Source organism: Neomonachus schauinslandi, chromosome 5 (genome assembly GCF_002201575.2).
Source record: "Neomonachus schauinslandi chromosome 5, ASM220157v2, whole genome shotgun sequence".
Classification (NCBI taxonomy): Eukaryota; Metazoa; Chordata; class Mammalia; order Carnivora; family Phocidae; genus Neomonachus; species Neomonachus schauinslandi.
In genome coordinates, this window is record NC_058407.1 from 168720783 (window position 1) to 168744920 (window position 24138).

General features: G+C 48.0%; 1 protein-coding gene across 2 annotated transcripts in view; it reads right to left on the reverse strand.

Moving 5' to 3' along the window:
- Positions 1-24138, reverse strand: part of COL26A1 (collagen type XXVI alpha 1 chain) — a 140583-nt gene that overhangs the window by 72769 nt on the left and 43676 nt on the right. Inside the window, exon 3 of one of the 2 annotated variants that reach the window (XM_044915153.1) lies at positions 9920-10017. In XM_044915153.1, coding sequence (XP_044771088.1) covers positions 9920-10017 — 98 coding nt within the window. Of the gene's footprint in view, positions 1-9919; positions 10024-24138 lie in introns of both variants that reach the window. The other variant, XM_044915152.1, reaches the window with a different exon arrangement.

Consider the following 24138-nt stretch of genomic DNA (forward strand, 5'->3'; position numbering starts at 1 on the left):
CTCAAATCAATCAGCTCAATGCTTGGATGGACTAGCTAAGCCGCCTCGCCCTGGGCCTGCCGTTGCCCATATGGAAGCACAGGGGGTTCATTTCCTGTCCTGGTTCTGACTCCAGCTGAAGCAAACAAAACAAAACAAAACAAAACAAAAGGAAAAATCGCCCATTTGAGTTAAATGCATCTTGTTGAGTCTGTATCAACTTTGTGGCAAATCTCCTCCACGACACCACGTGAGACCTGGCCTCAAAAACACCAGGGACCAGGCCACCTTAGGTATTCCAGAAAGAAGCCAGCCAAGAATCCAGCTGACCTGTGCCTTGTGCTGGGACAACTTGGAGTAGGATTTCCTGAGACCTGGAAGGTCCCAGGTGGCTTACAGGAAAGAGCTCTTATTCAGGAGCAAAAGACCCAGGTTCTAGTTCTGCATCAGCCACTGCTCAGCTGGATGGCCTTGGCCAAGTCTCTTCACATCTCTGAGCTGCAGTCTCTGCATCCGTCTTAGTCCATTTGGGCTGCTATAACAAAGTGCTATATGCTGCGGGGGGGTTCAGGGGGCTACTTATAAACAACACGCATTTACTTTTCACTGTTCTGGAAGCTGGTAAGTCCAATATTACGGTGCCAGCAGATCTGGTGTTAGTGAGGGCCAGCTTCCCGGTTCACTGTGTCCTCACATGGCAGAAGGGGAAGGAATGTTCTCTGGGACTTTTATGAGGGCACTAATCCCATTCGTGAGGGCTCTACCCTCATGACCTAATCATCCCCCCAAAGGCCCCTCCTCCTAACACCGTCACAATGGGGAATAGGTTTCAATGTATACATTTGGGAGGTAGGGGGACAAAAACATTCAGCCCACAGCATCTATACCATGGAAACATAGAGCAGCATGACCAAAAGGACTTTCTAGAGAGTAAAGTACCATTTCAAAGGTAAGAAATAATGGCATGATGATATGATGTTGGTAAAGGTGATGATGTCACCTCTGATGTCTGCCAAGGGAGCTACCTGGAGGGACATCTCCAGGTGGAATGTAGCTTAAGGAACTCCTTTTTGTTTTTTTAAGATTCATTTATTTATTTAAGAGAGAGAGAGCAGGGGGAGGGGCAGAGGGAGGGGGAGAGAATCTCCAACAGACTCCCTGCTGAGCACGGAGCCCCACATGGGGCTTGATCTCACGACCCTGAGATCATGACCTGAGCCAAAACCAAGAACCAGATGCTCAGTGGACTGAGCTGCCCAGGCGCCCCAAGGAACTACTCTTTAAACTAAATCTAGAGGGGAAGTAATGGTCCTGTATCCCGTGCTTAATGCTGACTCCTTTGATCATGTCCCAGATCATGTCCCAGGTGCAGAGTCCCTGAGACAATCCCAACTAAGTGCCAGGCCCTGTGCTGGGCACCATAAAAGCCACAGATCATGGCAACACCCTCTGCCCTCCAGAATCTCTCGATCAGCCCACAGCAGCGTAATCAGCAACCTTTCTAGGGGTTAATTTGGCAATATTATTCAAAAGCCTTTATACGATGTATACCCCTCATGGATACCCCAATAATTCTGTACAGGCATTTATCCTAAGGAAATTATTAAAGGTGTTGACAAAGATTGAGCTGAAAAGATGTTCACAAAGTTTCCATTCCAAAATGATGGAGTAGCTTGTATCAGACTAACTCTACTTGAGGTAAAAATTATAAGCTCTAGATAATTATTTAAACAATTATTTGAGGACCCTTGAGAGCAACAAAAATCCAGCAGAAACTGAAGGGATTCAACCCTTGCAAAAAGAGAATAGAACTTGTTACATATCATGGCTTTTCCCCCTGAGGGGCAAATTTAGTTCAGCAGCGCAGGGTGGCCAGAACATAAGTCAAAAACTGACATTGTTTAGGCTTAAGTCTGCCAGAGGACCTGGAAACTGAAGGAAGAAATCTAATAAGGAACAAGCTACATAGAGCAGAGAGCCCCAAACTCTGTGTACAAACTCCCCTGAAGTCCTTGGCTGACCCCTGAATTGTGCATGTGTAGGGAAGATTCCAGTGAGATCAGCAGAAAACAACAGAGGGAAGGCTATAAAATCTGAGCAGAGATATCAGCTGCTGCCCAAGAGGAGGAAGATGATTTAGAGCTTGAGTGTCTCCAAGTTTGGAGCTTGAGTCTCTCCACCTAGGCCTTGCCTTTGAAACCGCAGAAAGACCAAGCCTTAGGAGTAAAAACTATATCCCAGGTCTAAGGGATTGACATACCCACCCAATAAAGTATAAAAACCAAGCCTTCACAAACTTAAAGTAATTTAACTGCTTACTAGAACAAAAATTGACATTCTTCAAGGCAACTGGCATCTCTACAACATATTATTCGAAGTGTCCAACATATAAGCAAAAGTTATTAACATGGAAAGAAAGAAAGACAGGGGCAGTTGTGTCCGAAGTCAAGAGAAAAGTGACAACACAAATAAACCCTGAGATGACCCAGATTTGGAAACAGAAGACAAGGACTTAAAAAGTAGCTATGATATATAAGGTCTAGCATATAAAATAAATTATGATCATAATAAGTGACTAGATGGAGAAATGTTATCAGGGAACTATAAGCCAAACACACACAGAAATGGAAATTCTAGAACTGAAAAGACATTATCTGAAATGAGCTTAACAGAAGATTGTAGATGTCAGAAGAGACAATGAACTTGAGGACAGATCAATAGAAATTATCTAGACTGAAGAACAGAGGGAAAAAAGCAGAACCTCAATCAAGCAATCTAACATGTGAGCAAATGGACCCTCAAGAGAAGAGAGAATAGGGAAGAAAAAATATTTGAAAAAACATGAAGAGAATTTTCCTAACAAGATAAACACAAGCAACAACAACAAAAACATATGGGTTTATAGATTCAAGATGCTCAAAGAAGTGCAAGTAGAATTAAGACAATCTGACCTGATAACATCCTAGTCAAACTGCTTAAAGAAAAGGATAAAGAAAAATCTTGAAAACAACCAGAAGGGGGAGAAAAGACACATTCTAGAAGGGAAACAACAAAACGAATACAGCAGACCTCTCACCAGAAACAATGGATGCCAAAAGACAATGGAATAATCGATCTGTTTTCAAGCACTGAAAGAAAAAAATCAACCCAGAATTATGAACTCAATGAAAATATTATTCAAAAATTGGAGTATTGGAGATGATGAAGAAAGTGGTAACCCTTGTACATCACTGGTGAGAATGTAAAATGGTGTAGCCACTATGAAAAAAAGTTTTGCATCTCCTCAACAAGTTAAACACAGAATTACCATATGACTCAGAAATACTGATCCTAAGTAAAAATCAAAAGGAATCGAAAACAGGTGTTCAAACAAACTTGTACATGAACGTTCAGAGCAGCACTATTCACAACAGCCAAAAGGTGGAAACAACCCAACTGTCCATCAGCTGATGAATGAATAAACAAAATGTGGTATATCCATATAATGGAATATTATTCATTATTCAGATATATCCCACAATTTGGATGAAGCTTCAAAGCATTATGCTAAGTAAAAGAAGTCAGGCCGAAAGGCCACATATTGCATGATTCTATGTCTATGAAATATCCAGAATAGGCAAATCAGTAGAGACAGAAAGCAGATTTGTGGTTGCCAAGGGCTAAAGGAAGGAGGGAATGAGGAATGACTGCTTAATGGGTATAGGGTTTCCCTTTGGGGGGATAAAAAAGTTCTGCAACTAGACAGTGGTGATGTTTGTGCAAAACCTTGTGAATGGACTTAATACCACTGATTATATACTTCAAAATGGCTAAAATGGTAAATTTTAGGTTATGTGTATTTTGCCACAAATCAATTCATTGATTGATTATTAAAAATAAGGTAAGGCAAAATAGTAAAAAAAAATTTTTTTTTAAAGATTTTATTTATTTATTTGACAGAGAGAGACACAGTGAGAGAGGGAACACAAGCAGGGGAAGTGGGAGAGGGAGAAGCAGGCCTCCCGCTGAGCAGGGAGCCCGATGTGAGACTCGATCCCAGGACCCTGGGCTCATGACCTGACCCGAAGGCAGATGCTTAATGACTGAGCCACACAGGCGCCCTAGTAAAAAAATTTTTTTAAGTAGAGAAAATTCACAGCAAGCAGACCTGCACTAGAAGACATGCTGAAAGAAAAGGGATACTGGATGGAGGCTCAGAGCTCTAGGAGGAAGAAAGATCACTGGAAATGATCCTTCCCTTCCTTTTTAAAAACATAATCTGTTTAATGTGAAAATTATAATATTGAATTGGGAGGTTTTTCACATATTTAGATTGTAAACAAAAGATGACAATAGCACAAAGGATAGTGGAGTGGATAAATGGAAGCACACTGTTTTTAAAACTACTAAGAAATAATACAGAGAACTATAAAGAAAAATTCAATAAAGGAAAAGGCGCAATTTCTTCTTCCAGTAATGATAGATTAATTCCTACTGAACTTGCTCTCCCACCATAAATAACTAGATAATTGGACAAAATTCATGGAACAAATATTTGTAGACACTAGACAGGAGGCAGATCAGAACAAACAAGGCAATTCCTAGAGACACCTTCTGGACCAGAGCTCATGGAGGGAAGACTAAGTAGAACATGGCAATCTCTCTGAGTTGAAGAGACAGGAATCTGAGTTCAGGGAGGCTGAGGCAAATTTGGTGGATAAAATACCAGAAGACGAGAAACTACGTAGAAAGTTATTCATTCAGTCTAAATTTATTGATCTGTACACATCTGGTGTGTGTAAATTATATGTATATAATAAGTTGTACATCAATTAAACCTTAGTAAATTTGATTTTTAAAATGCACAGATAATTATTAAATTAAGAAATAGAGAACATCAGGGCACCTGGGTGGCTCAGTCAGTTAAGCATCTGACTTTTGATTTTGGCTGAGGTTCTCATCTCAGGGTCATGGATCAGGCTCTGTATTGGGCTCAGCAGGGAGTCTGCTGGATATTCCCTCTCTCCCTCTCCCTCTGCCCCTCCCCCCACTAAGATAAATGAATCTTTAAAGAAAAAAGAAATAGAACACACAGATAGCCCTATGTCTGTTAAAAAAAAATTGTTATCAAAATCTTCCCGACAGGGGCCCCTGGGTAGCTCAGTCAGTTAAACACAGATTCTTGATTTCGGCTCAGGTTGTGCATAATCTCAGGGTCATGAGATCAAGCCCTGTGTCGGGCTCCATGCTGGGCATGGAGCCTGCTTGGGATTCTCTCTCACACCTCTCCCTGCTGCTTGAGCATGCACACTCTCTCTCTAAACAAACAAACAAACAAACTTCCCCACAAAGAAACTACAGGTCCACATGGTTTCACTGTGAATTCTATTAAACATTTAAGGAAAAAGTAATACCAACTTTACAAAAAAATGCTTTTAGAAAATAGAGGAGGGAAATTTTCCCATTTCTTTTTATGAGAACAGCATAACACCCATCACCAAAAACTAGCAGACATTGCAAGGAGAGAAAATTACATATAAATATCAAATAGAGAAATAGAAAAATTAATAATACATCCAAAGGTGGTTGATCCCTGTAATAATAATGTTATTCCCAAGAACGAAGTGTTGGTTTAGTATTCCAAATCAATGTAATTAGTCACATTAACAAAATAAAGGATTTTAAAAAATGATCACCTCAGTATAGAAGCAGAAAAAGCATTTGACAAGATTCAGCACCATTCCTGATGAGTAATCTCAACAAACTCAGACTAAAAGTGACTATCCTCATCTGATACATGGCATATATGAAAAAATATACTGCTAACAACATACTTCACAGTGAAATGGAGAACATCCCCCGCAACTGCCATGATCAGAAACAAGGCAACAATATCTGTTCTCACCACTTCTGTTAAGCATCTTATCAGAAGTTCTAGCCAGTCCAATAAAGCAAGAAAAATAAAATAAAATGCATTAATAGTTGAAAGGAAGAAGCAAACATGTCTTTATTCACAGAAGACATAATAGTTTATGTAGAAAATCCAAAGAAATCAATAAATAAGCTACTAGAACTAATAAATGAATTTAGCATGGTTTTTACATATGAAGTCAATATTAAAAATCAAATATATTTCTATATGCTAGCAGAAAAATAATTATGAAATGAAAATTTAAAAGGCAATCCCATTTTTTAAAAAGCACCAAAACTTAAAAGACTTAGAAATACTTAGAAATAAATTTAATAAGAGATAAGCAATACCTCTACTCTGGAAGCTGAAATTAAATACCTAAATAAATGGAGAGCTATACCATGTTCATGAATCAGAAGACTCATTATTAAGATATCTATTCTCCCCAAATTGATCTGTAAATTCATCACAATTCTACTCCCCATCACAACATACTTTTTTTTTTCAGACTCTGTTAAGTTGTGCAAAGTTTTTATGGAGATGCAAAGGAACTAGAGTGGTCAAAGTAGTCTTAAAAAAGAAGAAATTGCATTTCATTTAATTCCCACTAGCGCAGCTAAAATTAAAACACACCACATATTGGCAAGAATGTGGAGCATCTGGAACACACCTTGCTTGTGTAAAACATTAAAACCTCTTTGGAAAACAATTTGGCTACTTTTTTTTTTTAAGATTTTATTTATTTATTTGATAGAGAGAGAGAGACAGCGAGAGCAGGAACACAAGCAGGGGGAATGGGAGAGGGATAAGCAGGCCTCCTGCCGAGCAGGGAGCCTGATGTGGGACTTGATCCCAGGACACTGGGATCATGACCTGAGCCGAAGGCAGACGCTTAACGACTGAGCCACCCTGGTGCCCCAATTTGGCTACTTCTTATCAAGTAAAACAACCCAATCAAAAATGAGCAAAAGTCTTGAACAGACACTTTACGAAAGAAGATATAAGAATGGCTGGTAAGTATGTCAGACAGACATACAAAAAGAGGTCCAATATCATTAGTCAACAGAGAAGTTCAAACTAAACTCACAATGAGAGAGCATTTCACACCCACTAGACTGGCTGAAATGAAAAAGACTGACAACACCAAATGTTGGCAGTGATGTGGAGCAATTGGAACATACTTTGCTGGTGGGAGTGTAACCTGGTAAAGTCACTTTGGGAAACAGTTTGGCTCTTTCCTATAAAGCTAAACATTCAACCTGACCTAGCAATCCACTTATAGGGATTAACCCAAGGGAAATAAAAACAGATGTCCACAGAAAGACATTACAAGAACGTTCACAGAAGTTTTATTCTTAAAGCCCCAAACCAGAAACGACCCAAAGATTTATCCACAGGATAACACACAAATAAAATTGTGGCTATTTACACAATGGAATAATACCCAGCAATAAAAATGAGTAAACTACTGATATACATATCACAATATGAATAAATCTCAAAGATTTATTGAAAATTGAAAGAAACCATGCACAGGAGTATATATTATATGGTTCCATTTATATGAAGTTCAAGAATAAGTAAAACTGATCTATGATGATAGAAATCAGGACAGTGGCTGCTAAAGGGTGAGAACTTTCCAGAAGGTGATAGAAATGTGTACATGTGGGACACCTGGGTGGCTCAGTTGGTTAAGCAACTGCCTTTGGCTCAGGTCATGATCCTGGAGTTCCGGGATCGAGTCCTGCATCGGGCTCCCTGCTCGGCAGGGAGTCTGCTTCTCCCTCTGACCCTCCCCCCTCTCATGCTCTCTCTCTATCTCATTCTCTCTCAAATAAATAAATAAAATCTTTTAAAAAAATGTGTACATGTATCAAAACTCATCAAAGTGTACACTTAAGATAGGTGCATTTCAGAGTATGTAAATTTTATGTCAAAAAAAAAAAGGATGTCTGGAGGAATGTCATCAATAATTTAAAACTTGGGAGCAACTTAAATATCTTGCAGTAGGGGTTTAGTTAATAAAGTATATACCCAAATTTTGCAGCCACTAAAAATAATGCTACCGAAAGCTATCTATTGACATGGAGAAACATTCATGGTCACTTATTTGAAAAAGAAGGTTATCAAAATAGTACAACCGTATGAAAGCAGAGAAAAAAAGGTCTGGAAGCTTTTCACCAAAGTGAGACTCAACCTTGAGAGGTGTGATTCTGCCTGTCTTCACCTTTTCTACACCAAACACGGACTTAACTTTTGCAATAAGAAGAAAACATTTCTAGATACATCCCTATGGTTCTAGATACTTAGACACGATTCACTCTCCTTATTCATGGTAGCTGTGATCTATAAAGTCACAGTGGTCCTGAATTAGCAAATAGTGAACCATTGCTCCTGGGGGAGATACAAGGCGAGGCTCCTGCCAGCGTCTGGTCACATTTTCGTCAATGTGTTTTACATGTGAGGAGAGGAGTTCATCGCTATCCACACCTCAGCTGGGAGGGGACACCTGGCAGCTCTGTGTGTGTGGAACCCTCCTGGACTCTGTCTCATGGGTTTCTTCCCTTGGAGGATTTGAGTCCGTACCTTTCATCGTAATAAACCATAAGCGTGAGCACAATAGCTTTTTGGCTCTGGGGGGTTCTTCCAGCGAATTATCAGACCTAAGGGTGGTCTTAGGCTCCCCAGTCTGCATCTATCTCAGTGTCTCGAATCCTCCTTTTGAATCACTCACTCAGTGAGTTCGATCAACGTGCCCTTTATTTATCTGCGTGAGGTTTACGACTCAGACATCTGAGACTTACACTTCGTTTACTGGATTGTTCCTTTAATAACGAGAACATGAAGAGAGATGAAAAACCGTCCATGCTTCAGCACTCAGTGGTTTCCAGGGGAGGGAGGAAGGGGCCCTCTTCGGGCTGGGCTCAGTTACCCTTAGAAGAAACAGTCGGCAGGGTGGCGAGTGGTAGTTGGAGGCGGGGGGTGGGCAAACATGAAAACCCATGATTATAGTCAGCTGAGGCAAGGATGGGGTCAGGGGGAAGCTCGGAGGCTCTGGGAGCTGAGAAAAGGGCCCCCAAAGCCTTCCCAGTGCTGAGCAAAGGCCTTCCAGGGTCAGGCGCCTTCTAAGTCAGGAAGGGCGGCACCACTGGACCCTTTTCCATTCCAGCCCCTTCCTTCAGCTCTGCTTTGGGCCACAGGCCCACTGAAGCATCATCATTATTGGTACTGTTCTGTAATTATCCTGTTATTATTTGCAACCCAAAGCATTTTAGGCAGTTTTCAATAAAAACATATACCTAACATATTATAACTTATTATAACTTTATAATCACCTAATTTATAAAAGCATATCCTAAAACAAAAGTCAGTAAGTTAGGTAATAAAAAAAAGATGAGGGAAAATAATTTGATCAGAACGTCCATTTCATGGAAAATTACCGTTTCCAAATACAACCCTGACCCGTGAGCCTCCAGGCCAACCAGCTAGCCCTGGGAACGAGATGGGCTGCAAATCTGTTGGTCTGGCAGGATCTGCTTTCCCTGGCCATGAGCACAGCTGGGATTTGCTGCGGGCCCTCCCTGGCCCCATCGGGCTCCAGAGGCAGGTTGGGACCGGGTCCGGAGGCTCAGAAGGAAGGCCCCAGTTCTAGGCCCTGTCCTCCCATCCTCCCCCTGGGCTCCAGCCACACAGGGCAGGACAATCAGTCCGCTGCCCACCAGATCCGTGTGCCTCATTGGACAACAGACGTGGCTCCAAGGCTGGTGAACAGAGACCCCGGGAGCCCTCTCTGCCTGCCCCCATTCCCGGGTGAGTGCGATCCAGAGCGGAAGAAAGAGGCTGTAAACTGAATCCCCTCCCCCAGGCCAGGACTCATGATTCTCCTCCACCCAATTGATGCACACAGGGTCCCCACCTAGATGCCCATGGCAGGTGGCAGCAACCCCCAGAGACTCCACAGCCCAGCCCAGCCGGTGCCCCGTCCCCCTGCACCCTGCGCCCCAGTCCTTGGCCCTTGACCCCCAGCCCCCCACACCCCAGCAGACTCACCCTCCTCACAGTTGCTCCCGGTGAAGCCAGGACAGCATCTCCATTCCAGCGCCGTCACCGTGCGGTAGGACACTCTGTATGTGGGTCTGATCAGAGTCCTGTAACTAACACAAGGGCAGCGTCAGGATAGTGTGAGCGCCCATCCACCTGCCCACCCCCCCAGCCCCAATCCCACTTCTGCAGAAAGCACCCAGCCCAGGGCTCTGGGAGCCGCCTGGGTAGTGGAGCCCGTCATCCCGGCTCTGTGCCCACTGGCTGTGTAGCCCTGGGCAAGTGACCACCCCTCTCTGTGCTGGATGCATTATAAAGTCCCTCCCAGCTCTGCCTTCTGGCAAGTTTCCAAGCATGGCCACCGAGGGTGGGAAAATGTCTGCCATGGATTGAATTGTGTCCTCAGAACCCGTATGTTGAAGCCTTGTTCCCCCCCCCCCCACCATCATGTGTCTCTATTTGCATAGAGGGTCTTTAGGAGGTAATTACAGTTTAATGAGGTCATCAGGGTGGGGCCCTAATCCATCAGAGCTGGTGGCCTTATAAGAAGAGGAGGACAGAGAAAGAGATCTCTGAGTTCATGCACACACGGAGAGGCCGTGTGAGGACCCAGCGAGAAGGTGACCGTCTGAGAAAACACACTTCTGTTGTTGAAACCCCCCAGTCTGTGATATTTTGCTGTGGCAGCCTGAGCTAAGACGTTGACCAAGATGATGAAGAAGGAAAAGAAAACTATCGTTAGGATGTCCTCAACTTCCAACCACCCAAAAGTTCCTGAACTCCAGCACTTTGTCCCAATCATTTCCTTTGGTTGATTCATCCAATGAACACTTATTGAGCGCCAACTAAATGTGATACTGTGGTCACAGACTGATATAACTGAGTCCTGCCTTCAAGAAAATCACAGCCTCGTGGATGAGCGACACACACCAATGAAAACTTGCAGCCCCGTTGTGGGACCCTATTCCCCTGCAAACTGCTGTGGATTCCGGGGCCAGATTTCACACTCCTGCAGTTTTGATATTTTTCTTGCAAAAAACCTTGATACTATTTTTTTTAAGATTTTTTATTTATTATTTGACAGAGAGAGAATGAGAGAGAGAGAGCACATGAGAGGGGGGAGGGTCAGAGGGAGAAGCAGACTCCCCGCCGAGCAGGGAGCCTGATGCGGGACTCGATCCCGGGACTCCGGGATCATGACCTGAGCCGAAGGCAGTCGCTCAACCGACTGAGCCACCCAGGCGCCCAAGCTTGATACTATTTTACAAAACTCCAAGACATAAGATGTGTGACCACACCACCATGAGCTATCACCTCACACCTGTCTGAATGGCGACCATCAACAACACAAGAAACAACAGGTGTGGGCGACGATGTGGACAAAGGGGAAACCTCATGCAGTGTTGGAGGGAATGCAAACTGGTGCAGCCACTGTGGGAAATGGTATGGCGGTTCCTCAAAAAATTAAAAATAGGACTCACGGGGTGCCTGGGTGACTCAGTTGGTTAAGCAGCTGCCTTCGGCCCAGGTCATGATTCCAGGGTCCTGGGATCGAGCCCCACATCGGGCTCCCGGCTCGGCGGGAGGCCTGCTTCTCCCTCTCCCTCTACCTGCCGCTCCCCCTGCTTGCACTCTCTCTAATAAAAATAAAAAATCTTTTAAAAAAGAAAAAATAGGGGCGCCTGGGTGGCTCAGTTGGTTAAGCGACTGCCTTCGGCTCAGGTCATGATCCTAGAGTCCCTGGATCGAGTCCCGCATCGGGCTCCCTGCTCGGCGGGGAGTCTGCTTCTCCCTCTGACCCTCCCCCCTCTCATGTGCTTGCTCTCTCTCATTCTCTCTCTCTCAAATAAATAAATAAAATCTTTAAAAAAAAAAAAAAGAAAAAATAGGACTCCTATTTGATCCAGCAATTCCACTTCTGGGGACTGATCCAAAGAAAACTAAAACACTAACTCAAAAAGAGATCTGCGCCCCCATGGTCATCGTAGCCTTATTTACAATAGCCAACACATGAAATAACTTAAGTGTCCATCGACAGAGGAACGGATAAGAAAATGTGATATATGTACACGATGGAATACTACGGAGCCATAAAAAGGGAAGAAATCTTGCCATTTGCGACAGCAATGGATGAACCGTGAGGGCATTATGCTAAGTGAAATAAGTCAGACAGAGAAAGACAAATACTGGATGATCTCACTTATATGTGGCATCTAAGGAAAAAACAACTGAGGTCATAGATACAGATAGACTGATGGTTGCCAGAGTCGGGGGGGTAGGGGCAGGCATAATGGGGGAAGGGGGGGTCAAAAGGCAGAAACTTCCAGATATAAAATAAAATGTAAAGGTCTTGGGATGTGATGTACAGCATGGTGACTATAGTTAATAAGACTGAGTGTCATATATAAAAATTGCTAAGAGAGTAGATCTTCAAGTGCTCATCACAAGAAAAACAATTTTTGTAACTGTATGTGGTGACAGATATTAACTAGACGTATTGTGGTGATCATTTTGCAATACATATAAATATCAAATCAAATACAATACACCTGAAACTAATATAACATGGAATGTTAATCATACCCCAATACACACATACACACACGAACATATGACCCAATCTCATAAGGAGGATATACTTGGCTTTATTATTCGATTTGCATGCATCGTTATGACTTCGCTGCTTGATCACGTTTGCACATCTTCCTCCTGAGAGCAAAGCTACGTGACTTCACAAAACCCGAATCTGCTGACACCAAGCAACTTAATTGGGGAATGGGAAAATTATGAATTAATTGGTAGCAGCAGGAGTGACGTTTCAAGATGCCCCATTGACAGGAAAACACACAAGTCACATCTCGAATTTCAGAAATACTGCACTCGATCTGAACAATCCTGTTACACTAATTTCTCTTTTACCAAAAAAAAAAAAAGTCCTCTCGCTCATGTTTCATGAACATTCTGGCAAACCAGCTTCCCCCTGGAGATCTAAGGGGGGCGTGAGGCTATGTGCAGCCAGGGGCAGGAAACTTCGAGTGAGAAGCCAGGAGTCTGCACGGAGAGACGTCCACGCTGGGACCAGGACAGTGGACACAGATCTTTAGACTCTCGACTGCCCCCCAGGAAGCTCTGCGGCAGGCCAGAGGGGCAAGGCAGACAGAGGAACTGTGTCCCATCGTCATCCCACGGCAAGTGGCCTGGTGGGCCATCAGGGCTGCTGAGCCTGGGTCCGAGGAGCACACATAGATAATAAACAGGTGATAATAAGCACACACGCACACAGTCACACACACACCCTCCTGTGTGCACCCACGGGCTCCCGTGCTTTCATGCTCACACACGCACACATGCTCACATGCACACACGCTCCCGTGCTTTCACACACTCAACACTCACAGGCACTCATTCACACGCTCACACCCTCACACCGCCTTCCTGCTACAGATCTCCCAGCCGGAAGCAGGCCCAGCTAGGAGAGGGAGGGAGCTTTAATTTAGATAAAAGACGCCAATTTTTTCACTGATTCCTGGAATAAGACATTGCTCCGGCTGAGAGGGAGCAGAAAGGCTATGGAAGCCCCACCCGGGGCAGACGTGCAGGGCAGGGAAGGGGTCAAGTGTCTTGAGGCTCACATCCTGCCAAGTGCAGCTGATGCCACGGATGGGTGCCTCCTGTAACCTCAGCCCCATGGGGTGGATGGGGCCCTGGACTGTGGGCTTTGGGCTCTGCCCCTAACTCACGATATGGACTTGCATGCATTACTCATGAGGACACCACAGAGACTAGGATGTGGGGCGTGAGGCTCGCTGGGAGGGTGCGTGTGCGAGGCGCCCAGTGCAGGAAGCGTGCACAGATGCTGGGTTCGCAAAATGCAGATCTGACCTCATTCCTCCCGGCCCACGCCCTTCGGCCGTCCCCGCTGCGGTCAGGAGGGTCTGACTGCTTAGCCATGCGTGCAGGCCCTTGTCCTGCTCACACGGCCGCTCTCTGGCCCCCTGAGCCATAGGCTGTCCCTCCCCCTCCGGCCCCTGAGCCAGGCAAATGCACCAGGCATCCCTCCATCCACGCCTTGAATGATGATGATGATGGAAATAAGAACAGGTATCATAAGAGCTTTGAGTATTCACCATGCACCAGGCACTGTTCTGAGTGTTGTCCATGTGCTGACTCATAACAATGCTAACAGGTGGATACTACTACTAATCCTAATTTACAGATGAGAAAACTGAAGCACAGAGAAGTTAAGCAACTTTCTCAAGGTCACACTGCCAGAAGGTAATGGGACTAGAATCCAAACACAGACAGAATTGGCAGAACCTACCAATACTAATTAACGTTTGTTTGGCACAAGGGAATATTTTCCCTCCCTACATCTGCACAAGATCCTGATCTTGGGCTTTGAAGCAGAGGGAAAGCTTGTTCCCCAGAAAGGTCCCTTACTGCCCCTCATTCAGAGGGCCATGGGCTGACCTGCCCCACTCTGGGACCAGAAGGAACCAGATGACCTGTGATGTCCAGGAGCAGGGCACACCAGTAGGTGGCGCTGCTTCTCCAGCCCTGAGGGCCCGGGCTCAGCCTGGCAGACCCCTCAGGTCTCCCCTGAGTACCCTGGGCAACAGGCAGTATTCGAAGCCTGGCCCAGGTGGGCTTTCCCCTCCTACATTTCATGAAGAACTCCCAGACCGTCCACTGGGATCCAGTCTACAAACCCAGTGATCTTTCTAAAATGCAGATCCAATTTTGTGACTGCCCTCTCTCAAAACCTCCCATGGCTCCCATAGACTAAGGACTAAGCTCTTTAAGTCAGTAAAGAAGGCCCTGCCTACCTTTCTATGCTCCCTTCCTCCTGCCACCCCCAGCCAACCCCCTACCACCACAGCACAACCTGCTCTTCCTGCCCCTGGGCCTTTGCACGTGCACACTCCTCTGCCTACCTGCCCTTCCTCCTTTACTCTGCCTGAGAAAATTCCCAAGAGCCTTCAGGGTGTGACTCACCTGTCATCCTCCTCTGTGAAGCACCCCCACTCCTGGCCAGAGTCCACAGGCTCCCTCCTGAGCCCTCCCACAGCTCCATGCCCGGAGCTTGCTTTGAACCCAACGCTCATGCGTGCACTCATCAGGTACACACTGAGAGCCTGCTGGGTGCCAGACAATGGGAACATAAGCATGAAGAAGGCGGGCACAGCTTTGCTCGTCTACAGAACCACACACATGAACAGACGACCACGGGCCACGGTAAGTGCTATGAAGCGAAGCACCGAATTCACACCTCACATTAAAGTGGGGTTTTTTTTCTTTTTTATTAAAATATAATGTATATGCAGCAAAATAGATAAATCTAGTGTTTAGCTTAATAAACTTTTACCTATGTGTAAACCAACGGTCCCAACTCAAAAGTCACCCGTGCCCCCTCCAAAATGACTACCCTGCCCCCAGGCGTATCCATTCTGATTTCTCTCCCCCTCCCCTCCCCCCCATTCTAGAATCTCATATACACAGAACCTCGCAGCATGTACTGGTTTGTGCCACCTTCTTTTACTCAGCCTTAGCCTAAGGTTCATCCGTGTTAAGTACAGGGTCATTTTGTTCCTCTCTATTACTAAATAATATTCCATTATAGAAATGGGCTCCAGTTGGCCCACTTTCTTGTTGATTGACCATCTGGGTTGCTTCTAGTTTCGAACTAGGATGGAGAAAGATGTGATGAGCACTTCTGTACAAGTCTCTGTGAACCCATGTTTTCATTTCTCTGGAGTATATTCCCAGGAGCAGCATTGCTGGCCCACAGGATTGATATAGGTTTCGCTTTAGTAGATGCTGCAAACAGTTGCCCCAAACCTATTTGGACAAAGCAGTTCACATGCCGAGCAGCAGCGCCTGGGGTCCAATTGCTCCATAACCTTGATCTTGGACTGCCCAAACTCAAGAGCTGTCTACTGAGTACATGTTTATTGCTTAAACCACCAGTCTGGCATTTCAAGGTGAACACAATTTCCAGGTAGGAATGCAATAAATGTTAGCTACTGTGATGGGTACTTGTATGTGTCCACCAGACTGGACTAAGTGGTGCCCCCATAATTGGTAAAACATGTGAGGGTTCCCAGAAGAGACCAGCGCTGAATTGGTAGGCTGAGTTAAGAAAATCTGCCCTCTGGGCACCTGGGTGGCTCGGTTGGTTAGGTGTCTGCCTTCTGCTCAGGTCATGATCCTGCAGTCCTGGGATGGAGTCCCGAGTCAGGCTCCCTCCTCAGTGGGGAGTCTGCTTCTCCCTCTCCCTCTGCCCCTCCCACCTGCTCGTGCTCTCTCTCAGATAAATAAATAAATAAAATCCTAAAAAAAAAAATCTGCCCTCACCAATGCAGGTGGGCATCAGCCAATCTACTGAGGGCCTGAAGAGAACAGAGAAAGGGCGCATTTACTCCCTTCTGGAGCGGAGACATCCATCTTCTCCTGCCCTTGGACGTCAGCACTCCTGATTCTTGGGTCTCGGGACTTGAACTAGGGATTACAACATCGGCCCCCCGGGTCTCCCTGGAAGCACAACACAGGCTTTCCTGGGCCTCCAGCTTGCAGATGGCACATTATGGGACCGCTCAGCCTCCATAATTGCGTGAGCCAGTTCCTACTATAAACCTCTTTCTATATATCTCCATATATCCTATTGGTTCGGCTCCTCTGGAGAACCCTAATACAGCTACTGTTTTCAATTATAATCATGGTAATGAAGCTATTCCGTATCAATTGCCCCTCCAGACCACAAAGTCCTCCCAAGCACCAGCTCATCTACCTCGCCTATTACAGCCACATCAATAAATAACTAGGAAGGGAAACGCAAATCAAGGTCACGAGCTATCACCTCACACCTCTTGGGATGGCTACACTCAATAAGACAAAAGATACGTGGATTCACGTGGACGTGGGGGAGAAGGAGCCCTCGTGCGCTGTTGGTGGGAATGCCAATTGGTGCAGCCACTGTGGAAAACAGTTTGGAGGGTCCTCAGATTGAATATCCTCAGAAGAATGATCACGTGATCCAGCAGCCCCACTTCTGGGTCTTTATCCAAAGGAAATGAGATCGGTAGCTCAAAGAGACATCTGCATCCCCATGCTCACTGCAGCACTGTCCATGTCAGCCAAGACATGGGGCAACCTGAGTATCCATCAACAGATGAATGGATGAAGAAATGATATATATACACACACACGTATACACACTGGAAGACTATTCAGTCATAAAAAAGAAGGAACTCCTGCCCTTTGTGACACCATGGATTCTGCTAAGTGAAATAAACCAGACACAGAAAGACAAAAATCATATGATCTCGTATACGGAATAACAACAACAAAAGAGTAGCATTCACAGGAACATGGAGTAGAATGGGGGTTACCAGAGGCTAGGAGGTGGGGGAAAGAGGAAGATCTTGATAAAAGGGTACAAACTTTTAGGTATAAGACCAGTAAGTCCTAGAAACGCACCAAACAATGCGAACACTGTCGTTAATAATGACATATCGTATACCTGAAATTTGCTAAGAGAGGAGATCCCAAGGGCTCTCACCACACACACAAAAATGGTCAGTATGGGAGGTGGGGGATATGTTCATTAGTTTGATTGTGGTTAATCGTTTCACAATGTGTACATATATCCAAACACCACGCTGTACACCTTAGATTAAATTTGTCAAAAATCAAATAAAAAATCAATCAATCAACAAAAGTACAAATACGCACACACACAGTCTTGAGTGCCTCTGTGAGGTAAGGGGGCAACTGTACCACCTGCCGTTGTTTCAAGACTGTTCCCAAGGGGCAGAGAGACCTCCCACCCATTCCCATCCCCCAGCCCAGGAAGCAATCCCTTTCAACTCAGCACAGCCCCCAGGCCACCCCCACCAGAAGACAAACAGCCATAACCCCAGGGTTTACAGCCCTGGCCGAACCTCTGACAGCCTGGGGGTCAGTCTCATTTGGGGACACTGAGCTCCTGGAGAGGACCCGGCTTGCCTAGGGTTCCCCAGCAGAGGCTGCACCCCCACACAGGGCTTACCTCACCGTCCAGGTGGTGGCAGGAGCCTTGTACCTTGGCAGCAACATGGAGGGCCACGGATGAGGTCCTGGGTGGGAGCCACAGAGACCTGGGAGTGACCCCCACCACCAAGGCTTGAATGACTCCCGGGTGGGTATTAGAGAAAGAGAAACAAGATTGGCCTCTGAGACCTGATGCTCCCCACGGTGGAGATGCTCGTCCATCCTGTCTTCCTCTCGACTCTGAGGTGCTGCAGTGACCACGTGGAGTGGAGAGCAAACTCCACACCGTGACCCACAAGCCCTGAGGGCTCTGGCCTGGCCTTCACCAGCCTCCCCGATGACTCTCGAGCCCCTCACTGCTGCTTTCCAGCCGTATTGGCCTTCCAAATCTCCAGTGTACCACATCCCTCATCACTTAAGGGCTGCCCTCCCTCTTTCTCTCTCTCTCCCTCTGTTATCTAGTTAAGGCCCAGTCATCTCCACACTCACCTCAAATGCCCTCTCCTCCAGGAAGCCCTCCTGAGGCCTCTGACCAGCTCAGCGGTCCTAGCTTTACAGGTGCCAAAAGTGGCCCAGCAAAGGAAGAGGAATGTAAGGGCGTTAGATTTGCTGAACCCTTTTGGGAGCTCAGCCCCCTGATACCATGAGTATTACTGTCCCATCTTGCGGACGAGGACAGAGTCCTTGCCCAAGCTGTGCGGCTGGTGGGTAGCGGAGCCCCCAGTTGGCTTGCACCAGCAGGAAGTGGGCAAGCCCGCTCCCCACCCTCGACTGCATACCTACCCCAGGGCCCGTCTTTTCATCGGCTGCCCCCCACCTCCCATCCCAGATGCGTCTAAGAGGTCAGATGAGGCTGCTTTGGTTTTGCTGGCCCAGCCAAGATCCTGACATTGGGGCATGTGTGCAGAGTGGCCCCCCGCAAGGACAGCCCAGGCTGACTTGGCCTGAGGGGAGCAAACATGCAGTCAGGCAAGATAAACACAGGGATTTCTGGCTGCTTTGTTTCTAGTTTATTCCAATGCATCTCTGCCCATCTGTGAGCCTTGAGTGAGTCCCCGCCTCTCTATAAAGTCTGCACTGAGATGCACCAGACTCAAAGATCCCTTCCTACCTTGAAATTCTCCAAATGCAATCTGGAGTCTCCAGGGGGTGTCTCCCACCTCACCAGTTCTGGGGCTTTTTTTTTTTTTTTTTTCCCAAGACAACCCAAATCTAGGGACTTCTGACCTCTCCGCATTTGCTCCCTCTGAAGGTTGGATCCTGAGACTTCCCTCACCGTCACCTGTCACCTGGCAAACTCAAGGACATATATTTTCCCGGGGGTTATGACTCACTCAATAAATAACCACGACAAAAGTGCCGCCTCCTCTGAGAGGGCCTCCGTGACCAGCCGGCCCTCAGTCACACCCACCCTCACTGCAGGCTGCGTCCCCTTGGTTTATACTGTCATAGAACCCTGGCTTGTCTTCCAAACACTTGCCACCACCTGTGCTGTCATTGATCTGATGTCTGTCCCCTCCACTAAAGCCGCTGGCTGCTTCCCAGGCCTAGTGCTGGAGCTCAGGGTGTCGGGGTAGGGGACATCCTTGGACACTGATGGCCTATAGGGATGGGGAGGTAGGACATGGCCACTTCCACAACAAGGGGCCAGAAAAGGCTTCCTACGTCAAGGGACGCTTGAGGAAGTTCTGCTGAGCTGAGACAGTGAGGAGGCAGCCAGCACCAGGAGAGCCGGGAGGTGGTTTGGGGTGAGACCTGGTGCATTCAGGGAGCAGACAAGGCACAGGCAGGGCAGCTACGAAAGCCCCCAAAGCAGGCAAGGAGTCTGGCCTGGGTTTAGGAAGACCGCGCTCGCTGGCGCTCGCCTGGCCTTCAGAGCACGCTCCTGATCAGCAAAACATGTTCGAGCCTGCAATATACATGTATTAGTCTACACATGTATATATACACATATTATTTACTGTCTTTGCATATATTAAAAATCAGTAAAGCTTCATTTCGCTCTTATTTTAGAGATTAAAAAATAAACAGAAGACTTGATGTGGTTTTCCTGCTCCTCAACAGACAGCCTTGTACCCGCTAGGAGACCAACCCCTCCCAGCCAAGGGGAGGCCACCCAGGGACTGCGGCGTGGAGGAGTGTGGTGGTCAGATTGGCTTTCTAGAAAGACCCCACCCGTGGCTGGCTGTGTGGCACCAGATGGGAAGGGAGAGATGGAAGGTGGGGAAGGCAGTCAGGCAGCTGCTGGCCAAGAAAGAGGGGTAGGGCAGGGATGAATGGCCTCATTTTACAGAAGGGGAAAGGGAAACTGAGGCTGCAGAGGAGCATGGGGTCAGACTCCAGCTTATAAAGTGGCAGAGTTCTGACCGAACCAGGCCTCCTGGTGGGGCTGGTGTGTTCTTATCTGGACAACAACGTAGGGAAGCTAACCCCCACGTGAGCAGTTGGTCCTGGGGGACCCTCTTAGGAAGTACAGAAGGCTGAAGTCATGAGGTCCTCTAAAGGGCCCCCAAACTCCTACTGCCACTCAATGACTGCCCCAGAAAGGGTGCAGATGTGTCTTATATTTCCCCAAACGTGGCCCTGGGTGCACAAGCTCACATGAGAGAGGACGTTTGAAAAACGGAATCCCGGGAGGGGTGAGGTGCCCATCACTGGAGGTGTGTAAGTGGAAGCCATGGCTCTTTGGCTTCCAAAGGTGGGGATCTCCAAAGCATCAGGAGGCCCCCCGGTGGATGCCAGCACAGGGGCAGCACAGGGCTGTGGTCTGGGCATCCCCAGCCCGGAGACCTCATGTGGGGGCACAGGTGCCCCTCCCTCGCTGGGCATTTCAGCCTGCAGGCTTCTGCCCTGGCCCCACTTCCTCCCACCAGGGACCACTGTGAGGAGGACCAGACTGGGAGGTACCGAGACAGGCTGGAGACTCAACAGGAAATGGGAGTGGGGGTTTCAGAAAGGGAGGCAGTAGATTATTAATCTCTTGATTAATAGCAGCGGGCCAGTGGGAGGGAAGGGGCTGTCCCACTGTGGTTCAGAGACAGGAGGAGGGGGGTTTTCAGCCTCCTCCAAATCCCAGCTAGTCATCCCTAAGTGCCAGACGCAAGGGACAGCGGCCCCAGCGGGCAGTGTCTTCCACCCAGCCCCCCCCCCCACCAGAGCCCAGGACCGCAGGGCACTGGGGAGTTCTGGCGAGGGAGGGGGACGCAGCCTGGACAAGCCCCCACGCTGCGGGGGGTCAGCCTCGGAGAGCTTCTGGACCCACACAGGCCGGCTGCGGAGGCCGGGCAGGAAAGAAAGGCCACGTTTTAAGAAAGTACTAAGTCCAGGACATCGCAGGGCCTTGCAGGGCCTTGCAGTCAGCAGGCAACCCAACCAGAGGGGGGAGGCTGGCCAGCAGGGGGCCGTCTGGCGGAGGGGAATGAAGGAGGCAGATGAAGCCCCAGAGAGTTCCAGCAAACCCCTCCGCTCAGCACATCTGGAAAAGGTTGGCTCTAATGCCATCAAAGAGCTCGGAGGGGCCAGGGAGACAGGCCGAGGAAAACTTAACCCCCGAGTCCCTGGGGCTTGGTCTTCCCAATCTGTCAGGCAGGCCCTGGGCCTGGCCCACCGGCCCCCTCCCGCAGCAGCCCCCCCGGCGGGGCTCAGAGGGCAGGAGGGCAGCATCAGTAACGCTGGACTTCCTGCTGCCCTGATCAAGGCACAGCCTTGTGATTTCCACCCCAAAGCAAGACAGACGGGGAGGGAAACTGAGGCACAGAGAGGAGAGGCCCGGCTTGTCCTCTCTGCCTTCCTCTGGGTGTGGAGCTGGTCCTGAGACCTCTCACAGGGAAATCTCAGCATCCAGCCCCTCCCTGTGGCGCCGGCTGGAGAAGGCCCCCCTGCCTGGCCCTCCCAGACTGTTGCCTCCCCCACACCCCTCCCCGCCCCACCGCACCCCTCCCCTAGGGAAACCCCCTCATTCCCCAGATCTCTGTGCCAATGTCACTGCCCCCAGGAAACCCAGGACCAGGTCTCATGTCAGGGGCACGACTGCTGTGAGTCTTCCACATTCCCTCCCCCAGCGGCCCCCCCAACACACACGGGAGCTCTGTGAGGGAAGGGGTCATGTTCTTACACACAGTGTCTGCTCTTAGGTGCTCAGTTGCGCACCAACCACCGACCAGACCAAACACAGGATCTGAGAAAGCTGAGGCAGGGACTTCCCTGAAGGGTGACCGGGCCCCAAGGGGGACCCCCTGACACCCTCTCTCCTCACCAGCTGCCTACTGACCAGGTGCCTGGCGTGGTCCTGGGCCTCATGTTTGTCTGTAAACATGACAGACACGTACCTCCAACTCCGAAACACACACACACACACACACACACACACACTCTGCAGAAATCCAATGTAGGAAAAAAATCACAGAATGGGAAAATCTACACAGGACCCGGCGGTTTTGTTTTCACGTAGCAAGAAGATGGCTGCATCCTTTGAGGATCATGGCTGAGCACCTCAGTGTGTAGGGCCTCGTAGTGAGCCCTGGGAATAATGGGAGGGGGACGTCGTGAGTTGGTAGAGTCGCCCCCCAAATCAGACCATCCCCGCATCGCACGTGTGAACCCACATGGGTGGCAGGTGCCCCTGCTCTCGGCCTGCCCCCCTTTTGCAGCTCTGACAAGGCCCCCCTTCCCCTCCTGCTACAGGTTCCCCACTCTGGGCTTCTGCCCTCCCCTCGCTCCGGGACCATTCCGGACAGCTCACAAAACAGTTTACGGGATATGCTCCCGTACCTCCTGTCTTCAAAACAAACAAAATCCCCCTCTTGACCTATGCTGCCTCTCGCTTCCCAGCCCCATTCACTGCTCTCTTCATAGCAAGAACTTCTTGAAACTTCTCACATCTCATTTTCCTCCTCTGCACCTGTCGTCTTGGTCTCCGTCCCCACTGCTCCCCAAAACTGCATTTGCCAGGGTCTCAGCCACCCCGCGTTGCCAATTCTAATGGGCACTCAGCCCTGGTCTTACCAGGTTTCCCAGAGCATTTGGGAGACTCAGGCTCTGCCTCATGCCCTGTGTCCCGAAACTCACCTCCCGGGACATGCGGATGCTCCTCCTGCCTCGGGAGCTCCTTCTCACCACTTCAGCCACCCCCTCCTCTTTGGCCCTGCCTCTGAGGTCAGGGTGCCCAGATGGTTTGGGGATCAGCACCCCTTCTCCATCTAGTCATCCCCAAGGCCACCTCCAGACACAGTCTGCATGCTCCTGATCCTCGGTCACATGACCTCTCCCAGGTTCCAACTTGCCCACATTGTTACAGTTTAACATCGGGGACAATGGGGTTCATACTACAGTTGATGGTGTGCGATCATTTAATTGGCTTAATTCTTAGGGATCGTAAGATAATGTACTTCCTCCTGCCAATGGTGTCATAGAGTCCATGAAATGCAATATGCCCTGAGCCCTGGAATCTTCCCAGTACTCCAGACTTTTTCACTCGACCTCTTACTTGCATCCTCTCCTCCCACGGATGCGTCCACAGGCATCTCCAACTTCACTTCGCCAGAACAGAGCTGCTGGTTTCCACCTCCGAGGGCTGACACCACTGGGGGTTCCCAACCTAATGAAGGACACGCCCAGCCAACCAGCCGCTCAAACCAAACACTTAGGGTTATCTGTGATTGCTCCCTGCTCTTCTGTGATCAGACTCTTGTCATCTCAGCTTCCAGACACCTCCTGAATTCACCCACTTCTCCCCACTTCCCAGGTAGTGTCCTGGCGTGAGCCACCATCACCTTGCACCTGCCTGTGCCCACTGTCCCCACGGCAGCCAGCGATCTTTTCAAAGCCTAAACCAGCCCATCCCAGGAACCTCCAAAAAGGAGAGAATAATACTTCAAAGCCAGCAGAAGGAAGGACAGAATAGAGATAGGAGCAGATAAGAGCAGAAATCAATGAAATTGAAAACAGAAAAACATTAGAGAAAAATCAATGAAACCAAAAGCTGGTTCTCAGAAAAGACCTGTGAAACGACAAAGCTCTAGCAAGACTGACAAAGGAAAAAGAAGAAAAGGCACGAGTTATCAATATCAGGAATAAAATAGGTAGTAGGCCTATGCACATAAATTTAACAGCTGAGAGGAAATGGACCAAGTCATCGAAAAACACTAGTCACCCAACTCACTGAATCTGAAATAGATCATTTGAATAGCCCCATAACTATT